Source organism: Microcaecilia unicolor, chromosome 6, assembly GCF_901765095.1.
Source record: "Microcaecilia unicolor chromosome 6, aMicUni1.1, whole genome shotgun sequence".
NCBI lineage: Eukaryota > Metazoa > Chordata > Amphibia > Gymnophiona > Siphonopidae > Microcaecilia > Microcaecilia unicolor.
The window spans coordinates 103632101-103658843 of NC_044036.1; the positions used below are offsets into that span (position 1 = coordinate 103632101).

At 41.1% G+C, this 26743-nt stretch overlaps 1 protein-coding gene across 3 annotated transcripts in view; it reads left to right on the forward strand.

Annotated features, from left to right (window-relative positions):
• The window catches only part of CAMSAP2 (calmodulin regulated spectrin associated protein family member 2), a 260298-nt gene that overhangs the window by 205180 nt on the left and 28375 nt on the right, over positions 1-26743 (forward strand). For 2 of the 3 annotated variants that reach the window (XM_030205237.1, XM_030205239.1), the window contains exons 8-13: positions 2131-2233; positions 4009-4043; positions 8244-8313; positions 10656-12861; positions 17538-17674; positions 20105-20325. In XM_030205237.1, coding sequence (XP_030061097.1) covers positions 2131-2233; positions 4009-4043; positions 8244-8313; positions 10656-12861; positions 17538-17674; positions 20105-20325 — 2772 coding nt within the window. The remainder of the gene's footprint in view (positions 1-2130; positions 2234-4008; positions 4044-8243; positions 8314-10655; positions 12862-17537; positions 17675-20104; positions 20326-26743) is intronic. The other variant, XM_030205238.1, reaches the window with a different exon arrangement.

A 26743-nucleotide genomic window follows, 5' to 3' on the forward strand; every position in this document is an offset into this window, starting at 1 on the left:
CCATAATGGATGAGTCTTTGCTCTCCCCATAGGGGGTAATTCTTTAAAGAAAATATATAAAGGCCAATATTCCAGCTACATCCTATTCTGTAACATGGCACCTAGATGTGATGGGTGTAGTTTGAAGGTGATCAAAGTATGGGCAGGGCTCATGGGACCTTTTTACTAAAGCTTAACATGCACTACATGCCACACGGTCCATAGCTATAAAGTAGGATATGCAGCACTTAATGTACACTAATTTCTGTTAGCGCACACTAAGCTTTAGTAAAAAAAAAAAAAAAAGGCCCCATCGTTACTCGCGTAAAATATAGAATGCTATAATTTATGTGTTTTTCAGCAATCTAGGCTTGAGCATTTACACCAGCTCTATGGCTGGTGCAAGTGACCTCTTGCTAAAAAAAAGTAGGTTCCTACAGTTCTTTATAGTATAGGCTCCCAAATATAGGCATCCTCTTATAGAACAGCAATTCTGTAGCAGGACTTTTGGTAGCAGCCTTAATTATAAAGGAACATAGGCACTTGCCTTCCTTTATAGAGTAACATAAGAATAGCCATACTGGGTCAGACCAATGGTCCATCTAGCCCAGTATCCTGTTTCCAACAGTGGCCAATCCAGGTGTGTAATCCTGTCCCTTGCCCCTGGGGAGGGGGAAGCACTTCAGCCCTAGAAGCTGGAATAAGAGAGACAATCAGACTTAGATATAGGCGCAACCAGTAAAAATCTTTATTGGTATCTCACTAAGCCAGTGCAAAATAATTGTACTTTCTGGAGCAGGTTGTCACACAGAAAAGCCAGGTGCAAAGACTGAATAACAAAACTGTTCAGCTAAAACTTTCTCAGCCATCACATATATACTGTTGTAAGTTTCGTTTCTCCCAAATCATGTGATTTCTCCTAAACTAACTTATGGTCATATATGGATTTTCCTGTTTCCTTCCATCACACAATATAGTAATATACAAAAATGGGAATTTCATGTATTCTACCATCCTCTCCTACTTGTGTTCACGTGCATACTTTGTGACAATTGGCTAATTCTTTATCAGTAACACATGCTCACAGCGTGCAAAAAACCATGTAGCAAGCAAGTAGATATTATAAAACACCTGGTGTCCTTCCACTCTGAACACATATTTCCGTTGTAACATCTTGGGAGTTGCAGGGTCCTCAGTCTCTCATCACCATCAAAGTTATATCCATGTGTATTTGCCATATATGGGCCACATAGCTTCGGTTCCTCCTGTCACCTTGACATGTAACATGTACTTTCCATTTACTGAGAAAGCACTGTAACTTACATGCAGCTGCAAGAATAAACTAAAAATATGCTGAAAAGACAGCAAGGCTAGGAAAACTGAGGGCTAGCAGGGCCATATTACAGGCCTATTATAGGAAGGAATATACACAAGTCACAAGTACCTGGTAGAAACCCAAATAGTGGCAACATTCCATCATACAGATTGCAGGGCAAGCAGTGGCTTTCCCATGTCTGTCTCAATAACATACTGTGGACATTTACTCCAGGAACTTGTCCAAGCTCATCCTCCGGCAATGAGTTCCAGAGCTTAACTACTGGTTGAGTGAAAAAATATTTCCTCCTATTTGTTTTAAAAGTGACCTAGCCTAACGGGTACATATGCACCTAGCAGAGCTGGTGTAAGTGTTGGAGAAACATGTGTAACTTACAGTATTCTGTAAGTTTCATATGTAGGCTGGAGCCCCACCTATACTCTGCCCATGAGTACACCCCTTGTAAATACATACTCTGTAAGTTTAGTGCTTAGGAGGAATTTAGGCATGTGTGCGCACATATTTATGTAAATACTATTATTCTAAACCTTTACGCGCCTAAGGTGTGCGTAAATGTTAGCATTTGTGTTATAGGATTGTTCAGTGAGAAAAAGTCTTGTGCCAACTCCTGATAGAGCCCACTGTTAATATAGATTGAAACTGAACCTGCATTTGGATTAAATACATGCATGCTGCAAATGTCTGTAGACAGATACGAGGAAGTCCTTTCAATGCAAGAGCTCAAATGAATGAGATTTCCCAGTACCCATATGTTCATATCTTATAATGTTAAAATTAAAAGGTCTGTGTGGAGAAATTTCTTTCTCTTGTTTTAGCAGATTTTATAGAAACTGTGAAAAATGATTCCTCAGCTCATGTTCACAGCGCTACCAGGAGAAGCTTTGTAGAAGATTCACCTAATTCTGATGTTGCTGCCAGGTAATAGCCAGGTTATTTGTTTATAGCCGGTTCTCTACGTTGCAGAATTTTTTTTCCACAGACAAAATTTAACCCAGTCAGCTATCTGTCTTTTCGTACCCCTTATGTAAATTGTTACCAGATCTAATTTTTATTGATGACAGCTCCAGAGCAGAATTCCCTTCTCTTCTGACAGCAACAAACTGCCAGAAATGCCTGTCATTATTTAACACACAAGCTTGTGTATTGAAACAGTGGTGCTCTATGGGGCAAAATAATTGGCCTATTGCTCGATGGATGCTAGTTAATGAGAAACTTGCATTGGAAGTGCATGCCTACTGCAGGGCAAAAAACACTGCAGTGGGTCGCACTGAGGCATCCCGTGGTGGTGTGCCCATCAGTGTGCATTACTCCCGCACTAAATAATAGTTTTTATTTTTTTGGCACAAGAGGTGTGTGTATGGGTGAAGAGTAGGCGTGTGCCGCTCGATTAGTTCAAGGTTAGCGTGGGAGCCTTTAGTACTGCCTAAATAGGTGGTGGTAAGGGCTCCCGCAGTAATGGCCTCGTGCTAATTGGGAAATTAGCATGTGGCCATTAATGAAAAATATAGAAATGCGGCTATTTTACTGCCACGCTAAAAGTGGCTGCAGTGGGTGGAAAACCCACACCCTAAACACAGAGCTGGCCGCTTTTTAGCACTGCTTAGTAAAAGGACCCCCAAAAGATGACAGCACTAATTAACCAGGATGTACCTCGTTAACAGAATGTCTCATTCTTCTCCTGTTTGAGCTTTACGTGAACACACTATCAAAAATTCCCATAGCCACAGACTAAACTGTGACTTTTACAGCAAGACTGTGGGATGGAAGTTATTGGACCCTTGAGCAGCATTTTTGATAATCTAAAAAATATCCTGTAACTTGAGGAAGGTGGTAAAGGATGGTCAAATATATGCATTTTCAAGCGTGTCATGCTTAATATGCACCCCTTAAATGTAATTGAATCAGAAAAAGTGTGCGATATCATTGTGAAGAAACCCCGACAAGCAAATTCCCAGAGGAAAGAAAATTATTTTACGGTGACAGATATTATTGATAAAAGATGGGAATAGACCTAGAGTCATTTGTGGCAGATGTCTTGGGAAATGTTTAAGGAAGTGAGGAAGACGATCAAATAGAATAAATATCACCATAGCATGAGTGCCATAAAGGGATGAAGTATACTGCTGTAATCAGTTTACTGTAGCCAGTGTCATCTGTTTGTACCGTACCTTCATTTCTTCCAGAAGATACTGTCCTAGCTGTAATTCAACAGTTGAGTTAATATGCGTGTGGTATTCATAGCAGAGCTGTTATTTTAGAATTTTAACCAGAACAGCTAGCGAGAGAAGCACAAATCGCAGCAACTGACAAAAAAGCAAAACAACTGAATCACAGCAATACTGGGCCCACTTTCCTCATGAAATTGGAGACCGCTTCGTAAAAAGGCTGCCTTAAAGTGTCTCTCCAATTTGTTTTAGAAAGAACAGGATTTTTCGCATTTTAGCACTTGTATGGCTATGTTCAGTAGGTAAGAACTGTAGCACGTATGAATAATGATTTTCTGAGAATTCTTGGTATCAGATGTGAATTGTGAACTAGCAGGCAGTAATTATTTTAATATGTTAGCACCATACTAGAATAAGCATTAAATTATCGCCCCCTTTCTGCCTACATTTTATGATTATATTATATTAAAATGTGGTTCTCTCAACTCTTTCAACCTTTTCACCATCTCTTCTTCCTTTGCCCAATAGGCAGCCGGAACACCAACCTCAATCACATGCTTCAGGTAAGCTGCAGTATTTGTCAGCTTGATTTATTTTTCTGATTTTCTCTTTTAATATGAAATTATACTGCTCAGGTTTTGGATTGTAAATGCATGCTTCTACAAATCAGTGTATACTTAATATGAATCTGGTTTAATCTGAGGAGTCAAAAAGCGAAGTAAAATCTTAGAATACCCTAATACTTAACCAACATGGCCTGACAGAGTGTATAGTTATTGGTCCAGTAACGACCCTCGAGGATAGTTTAGTACTTATTGAACTAATAAGGGCCTTAATGCTATTGTAAACAGTTTGGAATGTTAAAGATTTACCTTGCTGCAGGGGTGGTCTTTTCTTGCCTAATGAGAATAACATGGCTGCTTCGGCTCTTAATACCATTCATTATACTGATGATATGTTAAAATGTGCTTTTTCCATTGCTATGGACTAAGCTTCCAGGACACCTTGTTTTTGGTTCTACTTTGCAGAAGTTCAAAAGGTTTTAAAAACTCATTTATTTTTGCAGGCTTTTCCTTCTGTGTAAATGATTGATCAGTAAGAACAGAAGGTGTCTGTATTAGAACCCTTACGCCAAGCCCCCTCCCTGCCCATCTTCAAGTCTTTGCTTAAAGCCCACCTCTTCAATGCTGCGTTCGGCACCTAACCCTTACCGTTCAGTGAATCCAGACTGCCCCAATTTGACTGCCCCTATCGGACCGACCGTTCACTTGTCTATTAGATTGTAAGCTCTTTGAGCAGGGACTGTCTCTCTTTGTTAAATTGTACAGCGCTGCGTAACCCTAGTAGCGCTCTAGAAATGTTAAGTAGTAGTAGTAGTAGTAGTAGTTTGTGTTTTGTTTTTATTGAATTATGCATGTTTGTCATATGCTACTTAGGGCTAGATTCAATATATGGTGCCTGAAAATTCCCTGTGGAAAAATAAATACGCCTAGGCATATTTTCTAAAGTATGCTTAAATTATATAGAATAGACTTAAATTTCTGCATGGTATTTAGAATACACTGAGTGCCTCTCTACGCGACCAAATTTAGTCGTGGCCATTTATGCCACATTTTACTTGGCGTAAATCCTGACGCCTAAATTAGGCACAGAGTGAGTGTATTCTATAACAATACACATACATTTTAGAAACTCCCATGGCCATGCCCCCTTTTCATCTATGCGACTTAGAATTTACGTGCACCATGTTACAGAACATGCTTAGTGAGTTGTGTGCGTAAATCTTAATGCCAATTAGTGCTGATAATTGCTTGTTAACATCCAATTGACAGCGCTGATTAGCTAGTTAATTATTACTTGCATTGTTATAGAATACGCTTCAGTTTCTGTGCAGAAATTAAGGCGTGATATATAGAATCCGGCAGTTAGTGGTAAGCGGGGTATAAGTTTTTTAAACTAAATAATTAATTGCATTAGTGGAAAGCAAGAGAGGCAAATAGGGGTTTTTTTTTCCTGTTGCAGTGCTTGTGAGTAAATGAGACTATTGTCATTGCTGAAAAAAGGAACAATTCCAACTTGAGAATCAATAGTGTGAGCTGAGTTCCTGGCCTAGTTTCCACTGCTAGTTTTTTGCAGCTTTTCAACAAATGATAACAGAGAAGCTTACTAAGGAGTCCACTGATGATATTTAGAGACTAAAGAAGATTTGTTGAGAAGTGTTTTGTTTATATCCCTTTTCATATTAACTGTAGTTAGTTTTTGAAAATTTGGGAATTTACAGCCCATCCCTTTCAGTTCAGTTTTGGAGAATATTGAAAACAAATTAAGGTGATTGGGCTTTTTTTCCATTGCAGGTTGTTATGGACAAAATATGATAGGGATGTTGTCCGCTTTTCCAGTCTTCACCAGTTAGTTGTTTAAGATGCTTTTTTTTGGAAATGCCATTTGGGTATTAGATGTGCATGAACAGGCATTTAGATGTTTATATTGCATAAATGTTTAAATCCTGATTTTTCAAAGCTAGAATATACTCTTCTAAAACTCTAAATTATGCATCTGGCAAGGGGGCATGGTCTGGACATACTTTGAACAGGACTTGGGCAGGCCTAAAATACACATTTGGATTCTCCATTTCAGAAAGATCATCCCTTGAATTTACACCTGCTCCCTGGTTGCAGAAAAATCTCCTTTTGAGTAGCACTCCACTAGAGGGATTAGTGGAGATCACCTCTGTTGTGGCACATATACATTTGTTGCTATTTCATAATATAAGTATATATAGGGTTACCATATTTTGTCCTCTCAAAAAGAGGACACATGTCCCGCCCCCCCTGCCACGCCCCTTTCGAATCCTCACCCCACCCCCTGTCACATATTCCCCTCCCCTCTCCCCGGGTCACATATTCCCCTCCCCTGCCCCCCCCCCCCCATCACCTCTCCTCCCCTTACTTACTATCTACAGCCCTGGTAGTCTAGTGACCTCTTCGGGTAATGAAAAAGCCCCCTCTTTCCTGCCCGGAGCGCTGTCCGTGCCCTGCATCCTGTTGCTGTTGCATCCTGAGGCCACTTCAACTCTCGGCAGCCATTTTGAATCCCGAGACTGGCACAGCTACAAGATGCAGGGCAAGGGCAGCGCTCCGGGCAGGAAAGAGGGGGCTCTTTCCTGCCCTGAAGAGGTCACTAGACCACCAGGGCAGTAGATAGTAAATAAGAGAAGGGGAGGCTAGGATAGGCCCGCCCGTTTGTCCAGAAATCTGGACAAACGGACGGACTGGCAAAACCCGTCCGAACGCCCGGACATGTCCTCAAAAAGAGGACATGTCCGAGTAAATCCGGACAATTGGTAACCCTTGGTATATATAGAGAGTGACCTGTTGATGATTTAGGGCTCCTTTTACAAAGCTGCGCTAGCGATTGCCGCGCTGCAAATGAGAGGAAGCCCATTGAAATTGAATGGGCTTCCTCTCATTTGCCGCACCAAGAATCGGTAGCACGGCTTTGTAAAAGAGGCCCTTATGATCCTGTTGCATGTAACCAGCACATAAACTTCCATTTCTCCAAGTGTCTTAGAACAAACCCTGTAATCATCAGATCCTTTTCTAAAATACTAGCGGATGTACAGTATCCTTCTTAATTGACTGCTCATATGATCAAAAGGGGATGGGAGGACTAGGTTAGGGTTTGGGAAGGGGAAAACAAATATTAATATATATCCTTGAGGCTGCTAAAGGCTGGTTGAATAATCAATAATTCAATGGATATGGAATTCAGCATTTGTTATATGTGACATATTGTTGATGTTTAATGTTTTACAATAAAGAAGAATTTTTACATAAAATACTAGCAGAACTTGAGGCACCCCGACCTGGATGTCTCAATTCCAATTTGTACTTTTCCTTCTCAAATCCAGCTCAATAAGCTTCCAGCCCAACATTCAAAGGCATGTATGTGGCCAACAGTACCTGCCATTGGCTAAGTGCCATCGATGAGGCCGTTCCTTGATTTTCAATGGCGCTGTTGGGGTGATCCATGGTCCTGGAGTTATATGGGTAGCAGTGACATTCAGTCCAGCAAACCGTCTGTCCTGACTTTATCCAGTCAGCTATCTGGATAGCAGTCTGAATATTACCGATATCAGGATAGTGCCAGCAGTCACCGCTGAATCTGAATATTCAGCACTGGCCGCTATCTGTATAACTGCAGCAGCTGGTGTTCATCGAAATATATTTTATTGAAAATACTACAAAAGTGGCAAGGAAAGACAAATCAGTACTATAACAATTGAGTAAAGCATCAATCAAAAAATGTACAACGAACAAAGTCATACCAAGTACTGAAAAGCATCCTTGAAGAAACAGAGAATAAACTTAGTTTTATAATAAATTCCTACCCTCATCAAGGAGAGGAGGCTTGGACTCTTGTAGCCTCCCTCCTAAGCCCATACCTTCCCTCACTAACCCCCTGAAACTCGGTACTCTTCCCCCCCCCCCTTCCAACTTCTTCCCATGGCAGCTGGTGTTTAAAAAAATGCTAACCGCCCTGGCTGAATATTGACCTCTTATATTCCAGAAATTCAGGAAATACTTTTCTCTGTGGATCACAAATGAACACACACAACTGCAAAATATTAAAGATAGAACATTCAGTGATCAGGCAGTCAGAGCTGGTCAATCAGAGCATTTTTCATGTCTCCATACATAGCTGCACCCTTTAAGTCTAGATTGTGCTTCTCAGAAGTTACCTTTTCTACCTTTCCTTTATAGGAATAATTAAAAGGTCCTCATCTATGTCTTACGTGGATGGATATGTAGGAACATGGCCCAAAGAGAAAAGGTATGCCAATAAAGCTCCTTGATTGTATTATAAATTGCAATAAGCACTTCAGCCATTTATTTCTCCAAACTGATTGGACATTGCATGTGTCAAATTGTTGTGTGTTGTGCTGTTTTGAAGGGAAACCACAAATGATTTTTATGTTACATTAGAAAGTGGAGATTTGGAGGACTTTCCTTAGTTTTTAATAGAGCTGCACATTTAGTGCATTTTTAACACGATTAATGCGTTAGTGTTTTAACTTGCATTAATAATTTTTACGCATTAATCGCATTCTTTCCCCCCTCCCCCTGGGGGCTCATCGAACTTGCCTGTACAGATAGCAGCGCTAAGCACATGTTCTCTCTAGCTAGAGCCCTCCTTCTCTAACTTATTGCCTGCAGGACACAGAGAAGCACGGAGAGCGCTCCGGCTAGAGAGAAGCAGCATGTGTTGAGCGCTGCCATCTGTATAGTCAAGTTCAAAGGGTCACCAGGGGGAGGGAGAATGGAATGCCAGAAAACATGGGGGCAGTAGAAGAGAAAATGCTGCTAGAGAGCGCAGGGGTAAGGGGTAAGAGAGAGGAAGCTGCTGGAGTACCGGGGGGGGGGGGGGCTTCAGAGAGAAAAATATGCCGGGGGGGGGGAGGAGACTCAGACCAAAGCATCCTGTCTCAAGTGGGGCTGTATGTGGTTAGTGAGATGGTGCCCATGGAGGGGAGGGAAAGGGATGAGAGCTGGAGAGGAGGGGAAATGGGAGGAGCTGGTGCCCATGGAAGGGTGGGAAAAAGAACAAGAAGGGAGGAAGTAGTGCCTTGAATGGAGGGGAAGGGAACAGATGGAATCTAGATAGAAGGAGGAAGAAAAATGGAAGAAAGTTGAATATGAAAGATGGATATAGGGCAGAAAATAGAGGAGGAGAAAAAAAGAAATAGTGAATAAACAGGAGGCCCTGGCAACAGAGTTCAGAGCACAGAACTGCTGGGATCACAGGGAAGCAGAACTAGAGACAGGGAACGAGATGATTACAAAGATGAAATCACCAGACAACAAGGTAAGATAAATGATTTTATTTTTAGTTTAGTAATTAAAATATGTGAGGTTTGAGAATTTAGCATCTGCTATCTATATATTGTACTGTACAGGAAGAAATGTGAGGGGGGCACATTATGTGATTAATTGTGCGGTTAAAAGTTTTAATTGATGTACTGCCCTAGTTTTTTAATAATCAAATTAGGAAAAAGTAAAAACTGTAGATGCTTTAGAACGATTTAAAAGATGTCAGGCTTGCTGTCTCTTATGGTGTGTAATTATTATCCTTATGATAACAAATGATTTTGGGTACACAGATTTGCAGTGCTGTAAATCCTCTTGCCTGAATAGAATCTCATAAATTCAAATCGATTGTAAACCTCTGTTATTCAGAATTGAAAGGGAAAATATTTTTGAAATTCTCTTGCATATTGATGTAGTTGTAATTCTTAAAACTATGAGGGTAATTCGTTAAAGGGGTACCTTTCTCCTTCTTACTCTGGGCAAGTCACTTAACCCTCTGTTGCCCCATGTACAAATAAATACCTGTATATACTATGTAAACCACTTTGAGTGTAGTTGCACAAACCACAGAAAGGCGGTATATCAAGTCCAATTTCCCCCCTTCCCCCTATCTGGAGCCTATTCTATAAAGGAAAGCGCATGCCATCGATCCTTTCTAGCATAGCAATGCAACTATTTTATTTTAGGTGTAAATGCCAATGCCTAGGTTGCTTTAAAAACCCCACAAATATTATAGTATTCTATAATTGACATGTGTCACTGCGTGTCCCGCCTGTGCTCTGCCCATGTGTATGTGCACCTTCAGAACATGCCATCGCATTTAGGCACTATTTTGTAGAATACCGCACAACAGGAATATTGGTATTTCACATGTGTATGCACACACACACACACGTGTATATGCCAGTATTCTCATCATTCGCATGCATTCTTGGTGCCTAAATGTCGGCCCCCTCATTATAGAATTACCCTCTGTAGATGCTGTACCTGATCCTTCCAAGTGCATTGAACTGAGAGAGTTTGTCAGATTACTTTGAAGAACTATATTCAAAATTCTCTGATAGAGGGAGTTCATTGCAGGCAACTTAATTTTTTCCACACCATTTTCGACAGTTGTCTTCTGTATATTTAGATCTCAAGGCATTGTAAATGTTCAGTTTTGATATGAGTGACTGGTACAGTCAGTACACTGTTAAAATATTGGTAAACACAAATGTTTCTTTGTCAGATCTGGACAGAAAATATTTTATAACTGTAAAATAAGATTGTAACTTTTTATAATACCTTTCTGATGATTTTTTTTTTTAGGTCTTCAGTCCATGGAGTTTCATTTGATATTTCCTTTGACAAAGAAAATAGCAAAAATGTATCTCCACCAAACAGAGCAATTACTAGGTCTTTGAGCAATGAGGGTTTCACCTTACACTTTAATCGCATTCCCAAACATATTCGAAAAAATATGTCCTTCCAGCCTGTAAATGGAGAAGGTGATTCAGAAAATATCAGTGAAGACAAGAATCTAATGGGTCAGAGTGCTGTTACAATTAGTAGGCCTATGGTAACAAAACAAATGAATCTTAATGAAAGCAGTCAACACAGGCTTCCAAATGGGCCATTAGAAAACAGAGCATCTGTTGATGAATTTAGTAACCAGCTAGGGACACCGAGTGTTGAAGAAGCTCTACAGATAATTCATGATCCAGAAAAACCTCCCCATGATTTGCAGTTGGACCAAGGCACAAATGGGTTTTTTCTCCATAACCAAGATATGAGCTTCCTTAATTCAAACATGAAAATGATTCAGCCTGGTCTTACCATAGTTAGCCCTGACATTATTGCAGATACAAAAGGTGCGCTAAGTCCTGTGACTGACAACACTGAGGTGGATACAGGAATTCATGTCCCTTCGGAAGACATTCCAGAAACTATGGATGAGGATTCTTCTTTGAGAGATTACACTGTGAGCATGGACTCTGACTTGGAGGAACCTGCTAAGTCACATCAGGAGTATGATATACAAGTTGGCAGTCACATGGAGCAACTGAGTCCATGTACAAGTTCATTAAGTATTAAATCACAAGCTGGCAGCAGCGCATCTTCTAGTTCTGGTATTAAAATGACAAGCTTTGCTGAGCAGAAATTCAAGAAACTGAACAATACAGACAGTAAAAGCAGTGCAAGCAGTTCTCAGAAAACGACCCCAGAAGGCTCTGAGCTGAATATTCCTCATGTGGTTGCTTGGGGTCAGGTCCCCGAGGAAAATCCCCTCCCACAAGGAAGAGATACTACTCAGTTACTTGCATCTGAGATGGTACAGCTTAGAATGAAGCTGGAAGAAAAAAGGCGAGCAATTGAAGCCCAGAAGAAGAAAGTGGAAGCTGCAGTTACCAAGCAGAGACAAAAAATGGGCAGGACAGCATTTCTTACTGTAGTTAAAAAGAAAGGTGATGCTGTATCCCCTCTTCAGGAAGAAGTAGTTGGAGCTGAAAATCAGAAAACATTGACGGATGATAACCGAGTAAAAGCCTTTCAAGAAAAAGAAGTACAAAAAACAAATAAACAATTTAATGCTAAATCTGCAGTAGAAATGCAAGAAAGTGATGAATATTTGCAGACCAAATTTCTAAAGTCCCCTGCCACACCTATAGAGGCAGAAAAGCAGTGGACCTTGCAAAGTCCCACTGAAGAAATGTTAAGTGATGGTGAAATTGGGGAATACACAAAATCTGTCGAAAAGCTCAATTCTTCTCTACACTTCCTACAGCAAGAAATGCAACGCTTAGCCCTGCAGCAAGATATGTTGATGCAGATGAGAGAACAAGCTTGGGTAATTTCTCCACCACAGCCATCTCCTCAGAAACAGATTCGGGAGCTTAAATCTTCAGCAAGGTCAAGTGGATCAGGATCTCCAGGTGCTTCATTCACTGTAGAATCTCCCCGCCCATCTCATCGTTCTCCACAGACTTCTACCAGGAGGCCAGTATCTTTCCCTAATAAACTCCAAAGGACTCCTAGGCCAAATGAACTCAAAATAGCACCTTTGAATCGCACTTTGACACCTCCACAGTCTGTAGATAGTCTTCCTCGCTTGAGAAGGTTTTCTCCAAGTCAGACTCAAACCACATCATTTGTTTGTTTTGGAGATGATGGACAGCCTAAAACTGAGTCTCAGAAAAATGAAATTCCCTCTGAAGAAGATAGGCCTCCAGAGGAGGTAACAGAAGAAGAACAAGAAAAAAAAATAACTTATAAACAGTATTCAGCAAAATCTGTGGAAGAGATCAAGCCTATTAAGTGTATTGTTTCCGATATATTATCCCATCCTGTCACAGAAATTGTACGTCTTACACCAAATGAAGGCCAGCCAAGTGAGCCTGTTTTCCCAGCTTCTAAAAACACTAATCTGGTTGAAGTCTCTCTCTCAGGTCTGCAACAACCAGAGAAACATGAAGATGAAGGTGATGGCGAGTGTTTTGATGAGGAAGAAAAATTGTGCTGTGGATTCTTTTTTAAGGTAGGTGAAATGAATCTTAAAGCTTATGTCTTTACTCAAGCCTTTCCGGAGACGTAACCTCTCTTGCTAGTTGCTTCTGGGTTTTCTGTTTTACTCTTCTTCTGCTTTTCTTCTTACCTTCCCTTACAACCGTTGTCAGTGTGAAAGGTGGTATATTAAGACATTTAATAAACTAATCTAATAAGCCTTTTCTGCATTTAATGCCTGTTTTACACAGAGAAAAGAGCTTTTACAAGATTGTGCAGCCACTTGCACACACAAAAATACACATACAGAGTGCACCTACATTTACATGATCTGCTTGCTTGCATTTTCTGTGGGCATAGTTCAGGCACAGTTGTGATGTACATTTGCAGATACACCCACACACTTATCTTTTTTCCTGAGCAGATGTACATTTGTGCATTAACATTTACCTGCTATTGGGTAAGGTTCTGAGAGTCTATTTTATAAAGGCACATAAGCACCTATGGTGCCTTTTATAAAATAAACATCCTTTTAGACTTCTCACCAAGGCATCTTCATATATAATTAAACCCATTATGCAAAGAGTAGTTGTAAAAATGACTTTTTATCTTCACCAGTGACGCAAGTCTTTGTGATGGTAAGTTCTGATGTGTTGACTTTACAGGCATACCTTTTTCTCAGTGCTTTGCCTTCCTAAACATCATCTACTTCTGCCTTTCTTTTGCTGACTGCCAGTTATTTGTGTCCTCAGGCATTGCTCGGTGCTCTGAAACATATTGCTTCATGTACAGTATAGTGCCCAAATTTTCTGCATGCAGTCTCGTGTCTTCTGGAACATTTGTAGCATCTGCTCAACCAAGTAATCGGCGATTCTTGAACCCGACCTTGCATATAATTCTGTGATGCATAGCATTTGCCAATTTAGAGTAATGTTAATGCATTGTGGTAAAATGAGACCAAAAGTATTTTGCAGGTAAGTAGAAGGAAGGGATTACAATAAGGTTGTTAAGTGCTGTTGAGTCAGTGTCAGCTCATGGCGACTCAGTGGATAGTTGTCCTAATCTCTGTTGGTCTTGTCAGGTGATTAATTTGCAATAGAATGGTATCCATAGCTGTTATTATTTTATCAATTCATCGCATTGCCAGTCTTCCTCTTTTGCATTGACCTTCAACCTTGCTAAGCACGATGCCTTTCTTTAATGGTCTTTCTCGTCGTTTGATTTGAGCTTCCAAGGAGAGTTTGGATTTAATCTCCTGTAGTACCGATTGATTTGTTCTTCAGCCAGTCCTTGGTTTATGCAGTATTCTTCACCAGCACTATAATTTGAAGGTGCTGATTTTCTTCCTGTGGTGCTTCTTCGCTGTCCAACTTTCACATCCATACAATGTTATTGAAAATATCATAACTTGGACGTCGAATCTTTGTATGCAGAGATACATCTCTGCACTTGAAGATCTTTTCTAGGTCTTTCATATCCATTTTGTCAAGAGCAATATGTTGGATTTCTTGACTGCTGCTTTATTGATTAGTGATCTAAACAGGTTGAAGTTGTCTACTATTTGTATTGATTCTCCATATGTCTCCTCCATAACACGATGAATCTCTAGCACCATGTTTAAAAATAAAAAAGACATTCTGGTATTTGATTTGCTGCGTTAGATGTATGTAGATTGTAGTTCTGTCTTTTTTTTAAAAAGCAGGTCTACAATCGCATGAATACATGAGCTAACGCCAGGACTGCCTTCTTTCCTTAAAATATCTTCATTTCTACCAAACCTCCACAGTTTCAAATTCTCTGAGCAGACAATAAGTGGAGTCTGACATATTGCCTTTACCTTGGATCACAGTGGAATCATCTTGTAAACAGGGAGCCAGGAATTTGTGTCTCAAACTCTTTTATGCAGATAGCACAACAGTAGTTATAGCAGCTTTCTGATTGGTGCTGTATCTGAGTTTGCATGACTGATGTTTCAGCCATCTTGCTGTGGCTTTGTTCAGCAATATTTTGCCTCCTAGTGGATGTGCAGTAGAGGAGCAGAAGCTCAGGCACACATTTAGCACAGAGTGTTGAAAAAGTGGCCTTTGTGCAATATAACTAACTGAGAGAACAAGAACCAAGGAGAGAGAAATCAGTCCAAAATTAAAATCAGTTTCCCCACCGGATGTTCAGGAACTACAGTGTTTATGACTTTAAAAATAGTCATAGTAAAGTTTTCTGGCTATAGAAAGGAATATTTTTAAAGTTTTAAACGCTGTAGTTCTTGGGCAGCAAGTCCTCTATTTCAACTCTCAGTGCTACACTTGTGCTCAAGCTTCTTTTTTTCCTACTGCATATCCACTAGGAGGCAGACTACTGTTGAAGAAAGCTACTGTGAGATGGCTGAAACATCAGTCAAGCAAATTTGGATGCGGCAAATTACTATTGCTGCACTTTGTGCATAGGAGAGCTTGAGACACAAACCCTGGCAATGCAATCTACAAGGGTAGTCACACTGTGATTATTTTGTTGATTTTTCATGGTGCTAGGTGATCACTCTGTTACTGAGGAGACATATCCACCCCAGGAGCTATCACTTAACTGCCAACGGAAATAATAGAACCACTCTGTTACTCTACTGTGCTCACTTAGATTTGTCAGCTCCATTCAAACCCTGTCTTATGCAAATGGAGTACTACCTACTTGTCTACCATGTTTGTCTGGTTTCAGTAGATGCAAAGACTGTGTTTTGCCCGCTGCAAACGTTCTGGCAAATGTGCACATACCTTGATTAGAAAGATCTTGTTCCTGTGGCTTAGGTCTTATTGTTTTCTAGATTAGATTACTGCAATGTGACCTATTCAAATCTGCCGGAGAAGATTTGCAAATTGTTCAAAATTCTGCTGCTTCGATTATTTGTGGTCTTAAATTATTTGCATTGGTTTCCTCTGAAGGCAAGAATTATGTTTAAAGTGCTGGCATTGACTTACAAAATGCAACGTTGGCTAGTCCGGATTCTTTACAAGTAAGGGTGCAGAGGTATTTTCCAAGTTGTGTGTTGCTCTCATATCAGGAAAGTTATTTGTTGTTAGACTGTAACTCTGACCCAATTGGCCCTGGTTAAGAAGAAGGTTTTCTCAGTAGTGGCCCCTGCCTTTTGGAATAATGTGCTCAGGGATGATGATCTGTGGGTTTTTTTTAGTCAGGTATGTAGTGGTTGAATCAATTAGAGTAAGACTATTTATTATGGCGGTTGTAGACTAGGTAATCTAAATGCTGAAATAGGAGAAGTGTTAGAATATGAAGGGTTTGTAACAGCATCTTATGGGGAAAGTTTGTTTTTAACCTGTTTTAGAGGGGATGGCATGGAGGAGTACATTTTATGTTTATTGTTCTTCAATTTGCCTTAGGTTGTTCCCAGTAAAGGTGATCTTTTCAGAAACTTTTTCTCTGCTGAACCAACATAGACAACATGAGCACCAACCAAAACACCTCAATGCCTGACCACTGACGAAAAACAAACACAGCTCACATACTATTGCAATTACTCAAATCGACCTTAATTGTAAGCCTCCTTGAACTGACAACCTGATTGGAAAATGTGGGGTACAAATGCAGAAATAAATAAATAAAATATTGTTTACATAAGTAAATGTGTTCTCCAACCTGTTTTATGGTGAATGCTAAAGAAAACCTATTCAGTATTTCTGCTTTTTATTTATCACCCTCCACTTGCTGCTCCTTTTCACTCCGGTTATACAATCTGTACTTATTTCTTTTCATAGGCATAACAGGAAAAAAAAAGTGTTGTCATTTTGTTTCACTGTCTGAATTATTTTTCCTGCATTCACACTTTTGTCATCTTGGACTGCCTTCTCCCTGCTGTCCCTTTTGAGATTGCTCATATGTTTGGAATGTCAATCATTTTACCTTCAAAATGGTAAAAGAGAAGGTTCACAAGTACACCAACCAAGTAGAGCAAGAAAAGAGCACAAATGGGCCTTCAAGACTGGGGCAATCAAGAGTTCTTTACTGAAAAGACCTGACACGGGCTGTGTTTCAGCGAGCATCTTCCTGTGTCAGGGGTCAATTTGATTATGAACTGTTGAATAGATCTCAAGGGTCAGCCTTTAAAAGCAAATGAAATAATTACATCAAAGTACAGTTGTCTAAATTGCACAGTGTCAGCAAAGAACTAGAGCAGTAGTCTCAACCTTTGCTGTGCCTGAAGAACACCATTTTATTGAAAAAGCGGGGGGTTTTTGGCGGTTTTCCATTAAACACTGTGTTCTTCAGGCACAGCAAAGGTTGAGACTGCCGCTCTAGTTCTTGCTGACATAGTGAAATTTAGACAGTTGTACTTTGACGCAATTACTTCATTTGCTTTTAAATGCTGAACCTTGAGATCTTTTCAACAGCTCATAATCAACTTGACCCCTGACGCAGGCGGATGCTCACCGAAACACGGCCTGTGTTGGGTCTTTTCAATAAAGAACTCTTGATTGTCCTAGTCTTGAAGGCCCATTTGTGCAGTTTTTACCTTTTCATTCAATATATCAAGGCTTCATTTGCCAGAAAATTCCACATTGGTTCATCTGTATTTATATCATCACCATGCCGCCTTATCTTAGGGTAGGCTAATTTGATGTTTTTCTGGCAAGTAACCCACAGTATACAGACACATTGGCTGCTTGTTATATCTGGTCCTTTCCCCATTTCCACTTCTTTTAGGATGATCACAAAGAAGAAAATGATATGGCAGTAAAGCGAGCAGCTCTGCTGGAGAAACGACTGAGACGAGAAAAGGAAAACCAACTTCGGAAACAGGAGCTGGAAGCAGAGTTGGAAATTAAGAAGGAGGAGGCGAGGTAAACTTCATTTCGTGGGCTGCAAAAACTGTATGGGAAGATTTGAACTGGACTGACATATTCTGTAATGATCTCATGGGCTGGCTGCACAGGTGGTGACGTCCATTTTATTTGCCTGTGGCTTAAGTTCTTCTAATTATATTGGTATTGTATTACACACACTACTGTGTATAATATAGACTATAGAAGGTCATAAAAGTTAAACAAGATATTTAAGATTTATGCAGGGCAAAAAATACACACATAGAACAAATAGTAGAATCTCAGTTGCATGACATGAGTTTCTCTGTAGTTTTGCCTCTTATCAATTTCCACATTTAACTGGTATATATATTTTTTTTCTGAGATGGTTTCTCAAAGTGCAAGAAAATTTGCATCAAAATGTGAGATTTCAATTCTGAAAGTGTATCTTCAAGCTTCAGGATTTAATGCTGTCAAACCTTCCCCTTCTATATCCCTTGATTGCTGCTCCAGTGCTAGCAGGGATTGCTCCTATGGAAGCAATCATCATCCTCACTGTCCCCTAGTTCACCAATTCAAAATCAACACTTCTATGATATACCCACATCCTACTGGTTTCAGTGGACAGGAGATGCTTTCTGGCTTTGCTTTCCCACAGTCAAAGCATCTGACCTTCTTCAAACTTTGTAATTTTGATGAGAAGTAGGAACTCTGCTTTTTCCTGTGATGCCTGTTTTTTTGAAGAGACAGTTTCTAACAGAGGCCCTCATGATCAATTTCCCTGTGCTGTTCCAAACAACGCTGTAAAGTTAGTGCCGGAGCAGCGCGGGGAAATAACTCTCCTATTATTATTATTAGGAAATACAGGAATCCAAATAACTTTTTCAAAAATAAGGAAGAAAAGACCCCATAAAGATCAAGATCAACAATACCAGGGCTCCAATATGCATATAAATATGGCCACTTTAACAATATGATCTGTCAAAACATAATCATCGGTCTAGAAAACCTCCAAAAATTATTTGATAGACTTAACAATCTTAAAAACTTTAATTCCCATTTATAACGTCTACCAAACAAGTAGTATATCAAAAATTACAAAAAAATAAAAAAAGCACTTAACTTTGGGCGCACAGCAATGTGGCTTCACCGTATACAAAATTGATGGTACCACTATATCAGCTTGAATTCAGCATATAGAAAATCCAGTCTTCAGGCGATAACGTCCGTATTGGAGCCCAAGTATTGTTGATTTTGGTCTTTATGAGGTCTTTTCCTCCTTATTTTTGAAAAAGTTATTTGGATTACTGTATTTTCCTAATAATTTACCATTGTTTGTTTTAGATAGTTTTAGTCCAGCCATTCCCAACCCAGTCCTCAGGGCACATGTAGTCCTATCGTTTTCAGGATATCCACAATGAATATTCATAAGTTAGATTTGCATGCAGTTGAGGCAGTGCAGGCAGATCTGTCTCATGCATATTCATTTTGGATATCCTGAAATCTGATGGGACTAGAGGGGAAATGCATCAAACTTACTGGGCTAGCAACGTGCTTTTTTGACCATTTCCAGACAGTTTAGCGAGCACGTTGTTCAGTGGGAGATGCACAAAGGGGTTCTGCGGGCTTTTTTCCTTTCGGGGCAGCAGACAACGGGAATGGTATGCTAATATATATTAAAATGAGCTGATTACCATTCAGATGTGCATTCCGAGTAATGCACAGACTGTAGCTCCTGCCTTTTATGATAAAATTTAATGGAAGGTTAGCAGCTGTCGTAGCAGCCAAATTTCCTAAAATTTTTATCCCCCACTGACGGTCTCCCTCCACTTACAGAAAGTGGAGGGAGCAAGAAAGGAACCTGGCTTCTTCTTTTTTTCTCAGAAGCAGCAAAGGTTTCCTTCACAGAAGTTTCTACAGCAGAAGAAGAGGTAGCTCCAAATTGGCGGGTGGTGCGGGGGATCGTGAAAAATTCAAAAAGTTATCCCTTTTTTTGCCTTTCTCTTCCCTCCCCCCCCCAAAAAAAAAAACTGTGGCAGCTTGGATAAAAAAAAAATAAGCTACACATGGCTTTCATACACACAGCATGTATGAAATCCATGGAACGCTGTGGAGTTCTGTTCTGGGCATTTGCAAAGCAACAATGCTTAGCGATTGACTGCCCTGTGCATGCGCTGGCTTGAGCTGCATGGTAAAAGTTTGTGTAGCTCATTTGCATGCAATTTTTTTTTTAAAGAAGCACTCGCTATTTCCACTACGATAATTTTTCCAGTGGTGGAAATAGCAAACACTTCTTTCTGGGGATTTTAGTGCATTGGTCCCTAGGTGTGCTCTGAGGACTGGGTTGGGAATGGCTGCTTCAGTCAGACCCATAACAAAAATTTTGGAGAGGTTACTGGGTAGTACTGTGTGAGCTGAGACCATTGTTGAAGTTACTGCCAAGAGACACTTACATTTTGATTTTCTTAGACGTAAATCAGAGGAAGAACGTCAGAAGAAAGAAGATGAAAAAGCACGTAGAGAGTTCATTAAACAGGAGTATCTGAGACGGAAACAGCTGAAACTCATGGAAGAAATGGATACTGTAATAAAACCCCGCACCAATCTTACCAAACACAAAAAGCCACGCCCTAAGTCTCTTCACCGAGATCAGGTTGAGTCGCCCAAAACACCAGTCAGAGGTCCACCAGGTAACACTAGCTGTCATGGCAAGAGTTTGTTCCTGCAAGAACACCAGCTCGGTTTGCGGTACTAACCAAACTGTGCATTGATTGGCATAAGAGCAAAACTGCATGTGACTGGAAATAGAAAAAATCTGGGTTTGAAAATTGCCAAATTGTGGTGCCCTGATATGTGTGCATGCATATATTAACTAACACAAGCAGTATGCCAAATGGAAAAAAAAACTGAAGCATTAAGTGGTTTGAAAGGAAGGGAAACTAACATTTCATTAAAATGATGTTTGATGTTAAGAAGCTTGCTTATTCTCAACAATTGTTTAAAATATGTATGTGGAATCTTGTTGGCTACTGTCATTTCTCAGATTTGTCTTTTTGTCTGTGTATTTGTGAGCTGGTAATTTCACTGACATTAGAGTTTAACACTTTTGAAAGGAGTATGATGTCATTAGACCTTGCAATTTGTCAAACATTTTTTGTAATCCTCAACTTCCACAGATAAAGTGGGAATTCCTCCTAGTAGAACAATTAGTACAGGTAGACCGTATTTTTTTAAAGGATATATTTTAAAGAGAACAACATTCCCTATCTTGGAATTTGTAGTTCTAGGATAAAGGACCATAACGCTGAAGACACAATACCAAACCTCTTAGTTCTTTATATATTAGCTGAATATAGAAGAGATCTGTGATCTTGGACAGAATAGAGTAGATGAAAGAGAGTGGAAAGATAAGCACAGGAGCTGGCATCTATTATTGCCAAAGCAGATCTGATGGAACTGGAACAACAAGTAATGGAAGTTAGGCTTGAGGACTTAGAAAATAGATCTAGATGGATAATCTGCGCTTTAGAGGAGTCCCTGAGGGTTGGTTCATATAAAAACTCTGACTCAAATTAAAAGGACCAACTCAATATGCAAGGACGTACAAACCATAAAGATACTATCCCAGCATCTACATACTACTTAGCAGTTTTCACCAATGCCCAAAAAAGACTTATAGAAATCTTTGCCACATTTGTAAAATTTTTGTTGCGGATCCTCAGAAGCTTGGCTAGCTGAATGCATATAACTTTATCAGTTGCATACAATGCCTTTTCATCATTTGATCCAGTTTTTAAGGAGTTATATGTATAATATGCTACGTAGCTTTCAAAATGTCAATCTTGGAGCCTCTGCCAACATGGCCAGGTTTCAATAAGTTCATTGGGGTAGAGGTCTAAATCACATCGCTGTAATACATCCGCTGTTGGAAGAAGTAGAAAAGACCTTTCTGAAACTTGAGCAAGATTGAAGAACAATGATCCTAATCGCTTCATTGTGGCTGAGACATATCTGTTTCCCTCTTCTTCTGGAGTTGTCCTCCGAAGAACTATGGAGATTGGAGTGGTTTTCGACCCCCCTCATTCAAATTGAAGGGTCCTTGCTGCACCCCAACCTCCAGTTCCTGGCCCTCACAGCCTGGATGTTGAAAACCTAGAATTTCATTCTTTAAATCTGCCTTAGGGTGTCTTCAGAATCTTGCTTGCTTCCAGGAAAGATTCCACTAAGAGATGTTATTCTTTTAAATGGAGAAGCTTTGCTGTCTGGTGTGAGGGCAAAGCCCTAGATTCTCTTACTTACCGTACACCAAAACTACTTGAATACCTCCTGCACCTTTCTGAGCCTGGTTTGAAAAGCAACTCTGTAACAGTACACCTCAGTTCAATCAGAGCTTATCTTATGTATGGGGAGTAGAGAAGGACACGGGGACAAAGTTTGTCCCCTTGGGTTCTGTCTCCATCCCTACCCCATCCCCGCAGGTTTTGTCTCTGTCCCCGTCACATCCCTGCAGGCCCTGTCTCTGTCCCCATCCCTGTGGGCTCTATTCTCATCTGCAGAAGCCTCGAACACTTATGATTTTATATTTAAATCTTTTTATTAAAGTATAAAAAGGAACAATATGCTGTGCAACTGTGTATAAATCACAAATAGAAAACAATAATAACAATGAACAACTATAATAACCCCCATCACCTCTACCCTTCCAACCCCAACAATAGCTGACTTCCACTACCCCAAGAAATACTAATCCACCATGTTACAATGTCCAGGGGTACAAAATACAACCCGTTTTGTATTCCGTAGTGTGGGAGAAATATTCCCTATGAAGCACTCAGGATTCAGCATAGCTTTTCTATCTTCCACATTCTTTCTTGCAATAGAAGATGTCTTCTTAGAAGATGTGCTTGTAGCAGAAATGTACAGGATCCACCATGCAAATTTTGCTAGTTGTGGCCAGCATGTTTGCTTGTTTTTTTTCCAAAAAAGTATTGTTGTCTACATCACTCAAACATAAATAACAGTCCAGTTCATTAACAGGCTTCAAAGTAGAAAATGACACGGGGGCAAAATTTGTCCCCAGCCCTGCCCTGTCCCTGTGGGATCTGTCTCCGTCCCTCAGGTTCTGTCTCCATCCCTATTCCCACGTCATTCTCTAGTGGGGGGGGGGGGGGGGAGTAAGCCCATTTCAGTATTGCCTCTAGTTGTTCGATTCATGCAGGGTGGTCTTAGAGGCGGTCGTACAGGGTCTCGTGCTTCCAGGGGCCCCATGGCATTCCTTCCCACTCCCTGCTATTGGCACGATCTGACTACTTTGCCTCCCCTCCCCTGAGCCACAGGGTGCTCTCCCACCACATACCTGAAGCCACCCTGGTGGTCTAGTGGACTCTTCGGGGCAGGAGTGAACCCCTGTCTTTCCTGCCCACTGCCGGTGCTGACCATCTTGCTGTTGCATTGCTCTTTAAAAATGGCTGCTGAAACTTCTAGCGGTGGCCTCACAAGACTTCTGCTGCTTAATGCCTGTTTAATGTGGGATATAAGTGTCATAAGTAACTAAAGAGATAGATAGAAACTCTAAATGTTGAGCACCTGATTCTCCTAACATGATGTCTGTTTTAGTGGCCCTTTACCTGGAGAAAGAAAATCTCTGCATGAATATAACAAGTCCCTCTAAATAATACACTGATTATGATTTATTATAAATTAGCTATGAAATGTTATTCTGTTATTATACTTCCTCTGTGTACATCTGTACACTGCACAAGCAGGCATGTTTGAAAATATAAGTGAGATTAAATAAAAATGTCACCAACCATAAAGAACAACAACGTGGATGCAGCAGCTCATAGGTTTGCTTGCTTTGTTTTGAGTGTATGGTGATGACGGCTGCACAAGGAAGGGGAAACAGAGATTCACCTAAATGGTGTCAACTTTTGACATCATCTCAACTCCATCCATCCACCTCCCCTCCAGCCCTGGATGCCCTCCTGGCACATACCTCAAGGCACACTGGTGGTCTAATGCTTCTTTGCGCAGGAAAGATCCCCACTCTTTGCTGTCCGCTGCCGCTGATCTTTGCGCCGTCTCCGCTTTTTTAAAATGGCTGCCGAGACTTCAAGCAGTGGCCTTACAAGTCTTCCGCTGAAGTCTCAGCAGCCATTTTAAAAAAGCAGAGACGAGAGTCACGTGGTGTGATGCAGGAGTGAAGTCGCGTTGGAACTGAGCTCCTGCGATTCCCCCATTATCTTACGCTACTAACAGCCTCAAAGGGGAAAAACGAACTTTTGTATCGCCAGCCTAACAACTTGAAGACCGGGTGGCTTTTGCTTGCTAGCCTTGTGAAGAAGAATGGCGGCGAAAACGCTTAGAAAAGAGAAAGAGAAAGGCAAGATCGCAGAATCCAAGATGGCGCCCGGACAGCAATCGCCAAATTCGAGCATTTGCTCAGTATGGACGGCAGAAATTACCGCGGAGGTGACAGCTGCGGTAGAGGCGGCCCTTGATAAAAAACTGCAAGCGTTGTTTGACCGCGCAGAATCCGCCCATGAACGGCTTGACGGGTTCCACCTTGATCTGGACCACATGCAACAGCGGATCAGTGACCTGGAAGACCGAGCAGTGACATCCGAACAACCTGTGGAGGCCCTACAGAAGAAAATAGTAGAGCTAGAAAACAAACTAGACGACTTAGAGAACAGGTCTCGTCGTAATAATTTACGGCTAATTGGACTCCCGGAACATATAAAGTACTCAGAGCTGGGAAGTTTCCTAGAAACCTGGCTTCAGAGCACATTAAAATTGAATAATCTGCCGGGCCCGCTGCGCATCGAGAGAGCACATCGGCTGGGGCCGAAGCGCCAAGGCGCGGCGAGACCGCGGGCGGTGATAATGAAGATTCTCCACTATGGCCACAAACAGGCGATATTGCAGGCTGTAAGGGCAGGAGGAGAGCTTCGTTGTGAAGGCCAACGGATCCTTTGCTTCCAGGACTATTCAGCACGTGTAGCAGCGGCGCGAAAGGAGTTTGCGCCCGTGTGTGCGGCTTTACATGAGAAAAAAATCAGGTTTGCACTGATTTATCCTGCCAAACTGAAGGTGCAGTATGAGGGAGGAGAGAAACTCTTCGAAGAGGTGGCTGCAGCTAAAGAATTCCTTAAGAGTAATGCACAGGAACCTGCAACCTGAGGTTGGAAAGATGGCGTCTCACAGAAGAAAGTCTTTGATGGGACATGTGAGTTGAGAGAGACTTTGAGACACGGACTAGAAGACTGCTAAGTATGATTAGAGACTATACCTCCATACCTAAACTTTTGTCTCAAGGGAATAATTGGACAGGGGGGTATAAGGTAAACACCCGGTCTCAATAAATGGAGACAGGCATAAATTCTACATGATGGGGTCTTCCCCATGGAGCAGATGGTTAATTGAAATAGAGGGGGAAAGGACACTATATGTGATGAGTTCCCTGTTGGAACTCAAGGGTTTAAAGATTGGAGGGGGTGGGAGGGAATTCATGGGGGGGGAGGGGAGGGGAGGGGGGGAATAGGGGAGGGGGTGGGAAGCAGGTCTGTTTGAACATGGCATGTAAATGGGGTAGGAGAAGACAATTAGGAAGTGTCGAGAGTATACAAAGAAGCAGAGGGAGGTGTAGGCTGGGACACCTTTCTCTTTACTATAGGTTTAATAACATATGTGAGCCAATTAGGATATGCTATGGTTAAGCTAATATCTTGGAATGTGGGGGGTATTTCCTCCCCAATCAAAAGAAGTAAGATTTTACAGACTTTAAATAGACAAAAGGCACATATAGCAATGCTACAGGAGACACACCTAACAGCAATAGAACACAAGAAGTTGTGTAAATGGTGGGTGGGAGACTATGTGGAAAGCCCGTCACCAAATAGAAAGGCGGGAGTTGTTATCTTGTTCCGCATAGGGCTCCATATTACTAAAAAACGAGTAATTGCGGACCCGCTAGGAAGATATGTTTTCTTAGAAGCCCATGTGAATAATCACCCTTTTTTACTAATTAATGTATATGCACCAAACCAATATGACAGGAGGTTTTATCAGACCCTGGTGAGACATGTGCACTCCTTTGATCAGATGCCTATAATTATGGGGGGAGATTTTAACTCAGTTTATGACCCATTATTGGATAGTACTGGAGCCTCTAGAGTAGGGCCAGTGAACTTGACAAAGGGAGTCCCACGGCTGTGCTCTATGTTAGATCTAGTCGACACATGGCGCCTGTACCATCTGGGAGAAAGGGACTATACCCACTTATCTAGGGCACATGACACACTATCCCGAATTGACTATATCCTGGTTTCGGCAAATAGGATTCCTTGGTTACAACAGGCAGAGATAGGGCCGACACAGGTCTCAGACCACGCTTTTGTGTGGATCACAATTGGGTGTGGTGGGGATAGAACCCAGAGGCCTAGGTGGCGATTTCCCACAGAACTGTTCTACGACCCACAATTTGCCTCCTATATAAAATCTCAGTGGAACGAATACTCAGAGTTTAATGAGAATAGTTATCATTTAGACCCGATACTATTTTGGGAAGCGGCCAAGGCCGTGCTGAGAGGAGCCATAATTTCATATCATTCCTATAAGAAAAGATCCAGAGAGGCAGAGATAGTCAGGATGGGGAAGGTAGTGGGGCAGGCACGCCAGAGATTTGGAACTAACCCAACGCCCTTAAATAAATCAAGGCTATTAGAAGCTCAGTCATCTTTGAACCAGTTAATACATGCCAAAGCTAAAAAATCAAATTTTTATTATCGTTATCAGTTATACAAACATGCATATAAGCAAGGGAAATTGATGACACGATTGTTACAGCAAGCGAGTGGCTCCAGATATGTGTCACAAATCAGAGATACACAGGGGGGTATTCAGCATACTCTGGAGGGAGTGAATGAAGTATTCCGGCAGTTTTATGAGGCTTTATATTCCCCTCCAGAGGATCAGGGGCTCCAAGCAGAGTGTTATTTAGCAGGACAATCACTTCCCCAGATCACAGAGATACAACAAAGTAGCCTTAATAGATTAATAACAGAGGACGAGGTGAGCTGGGGTATACGTGCCAGCCCATTGCATAAG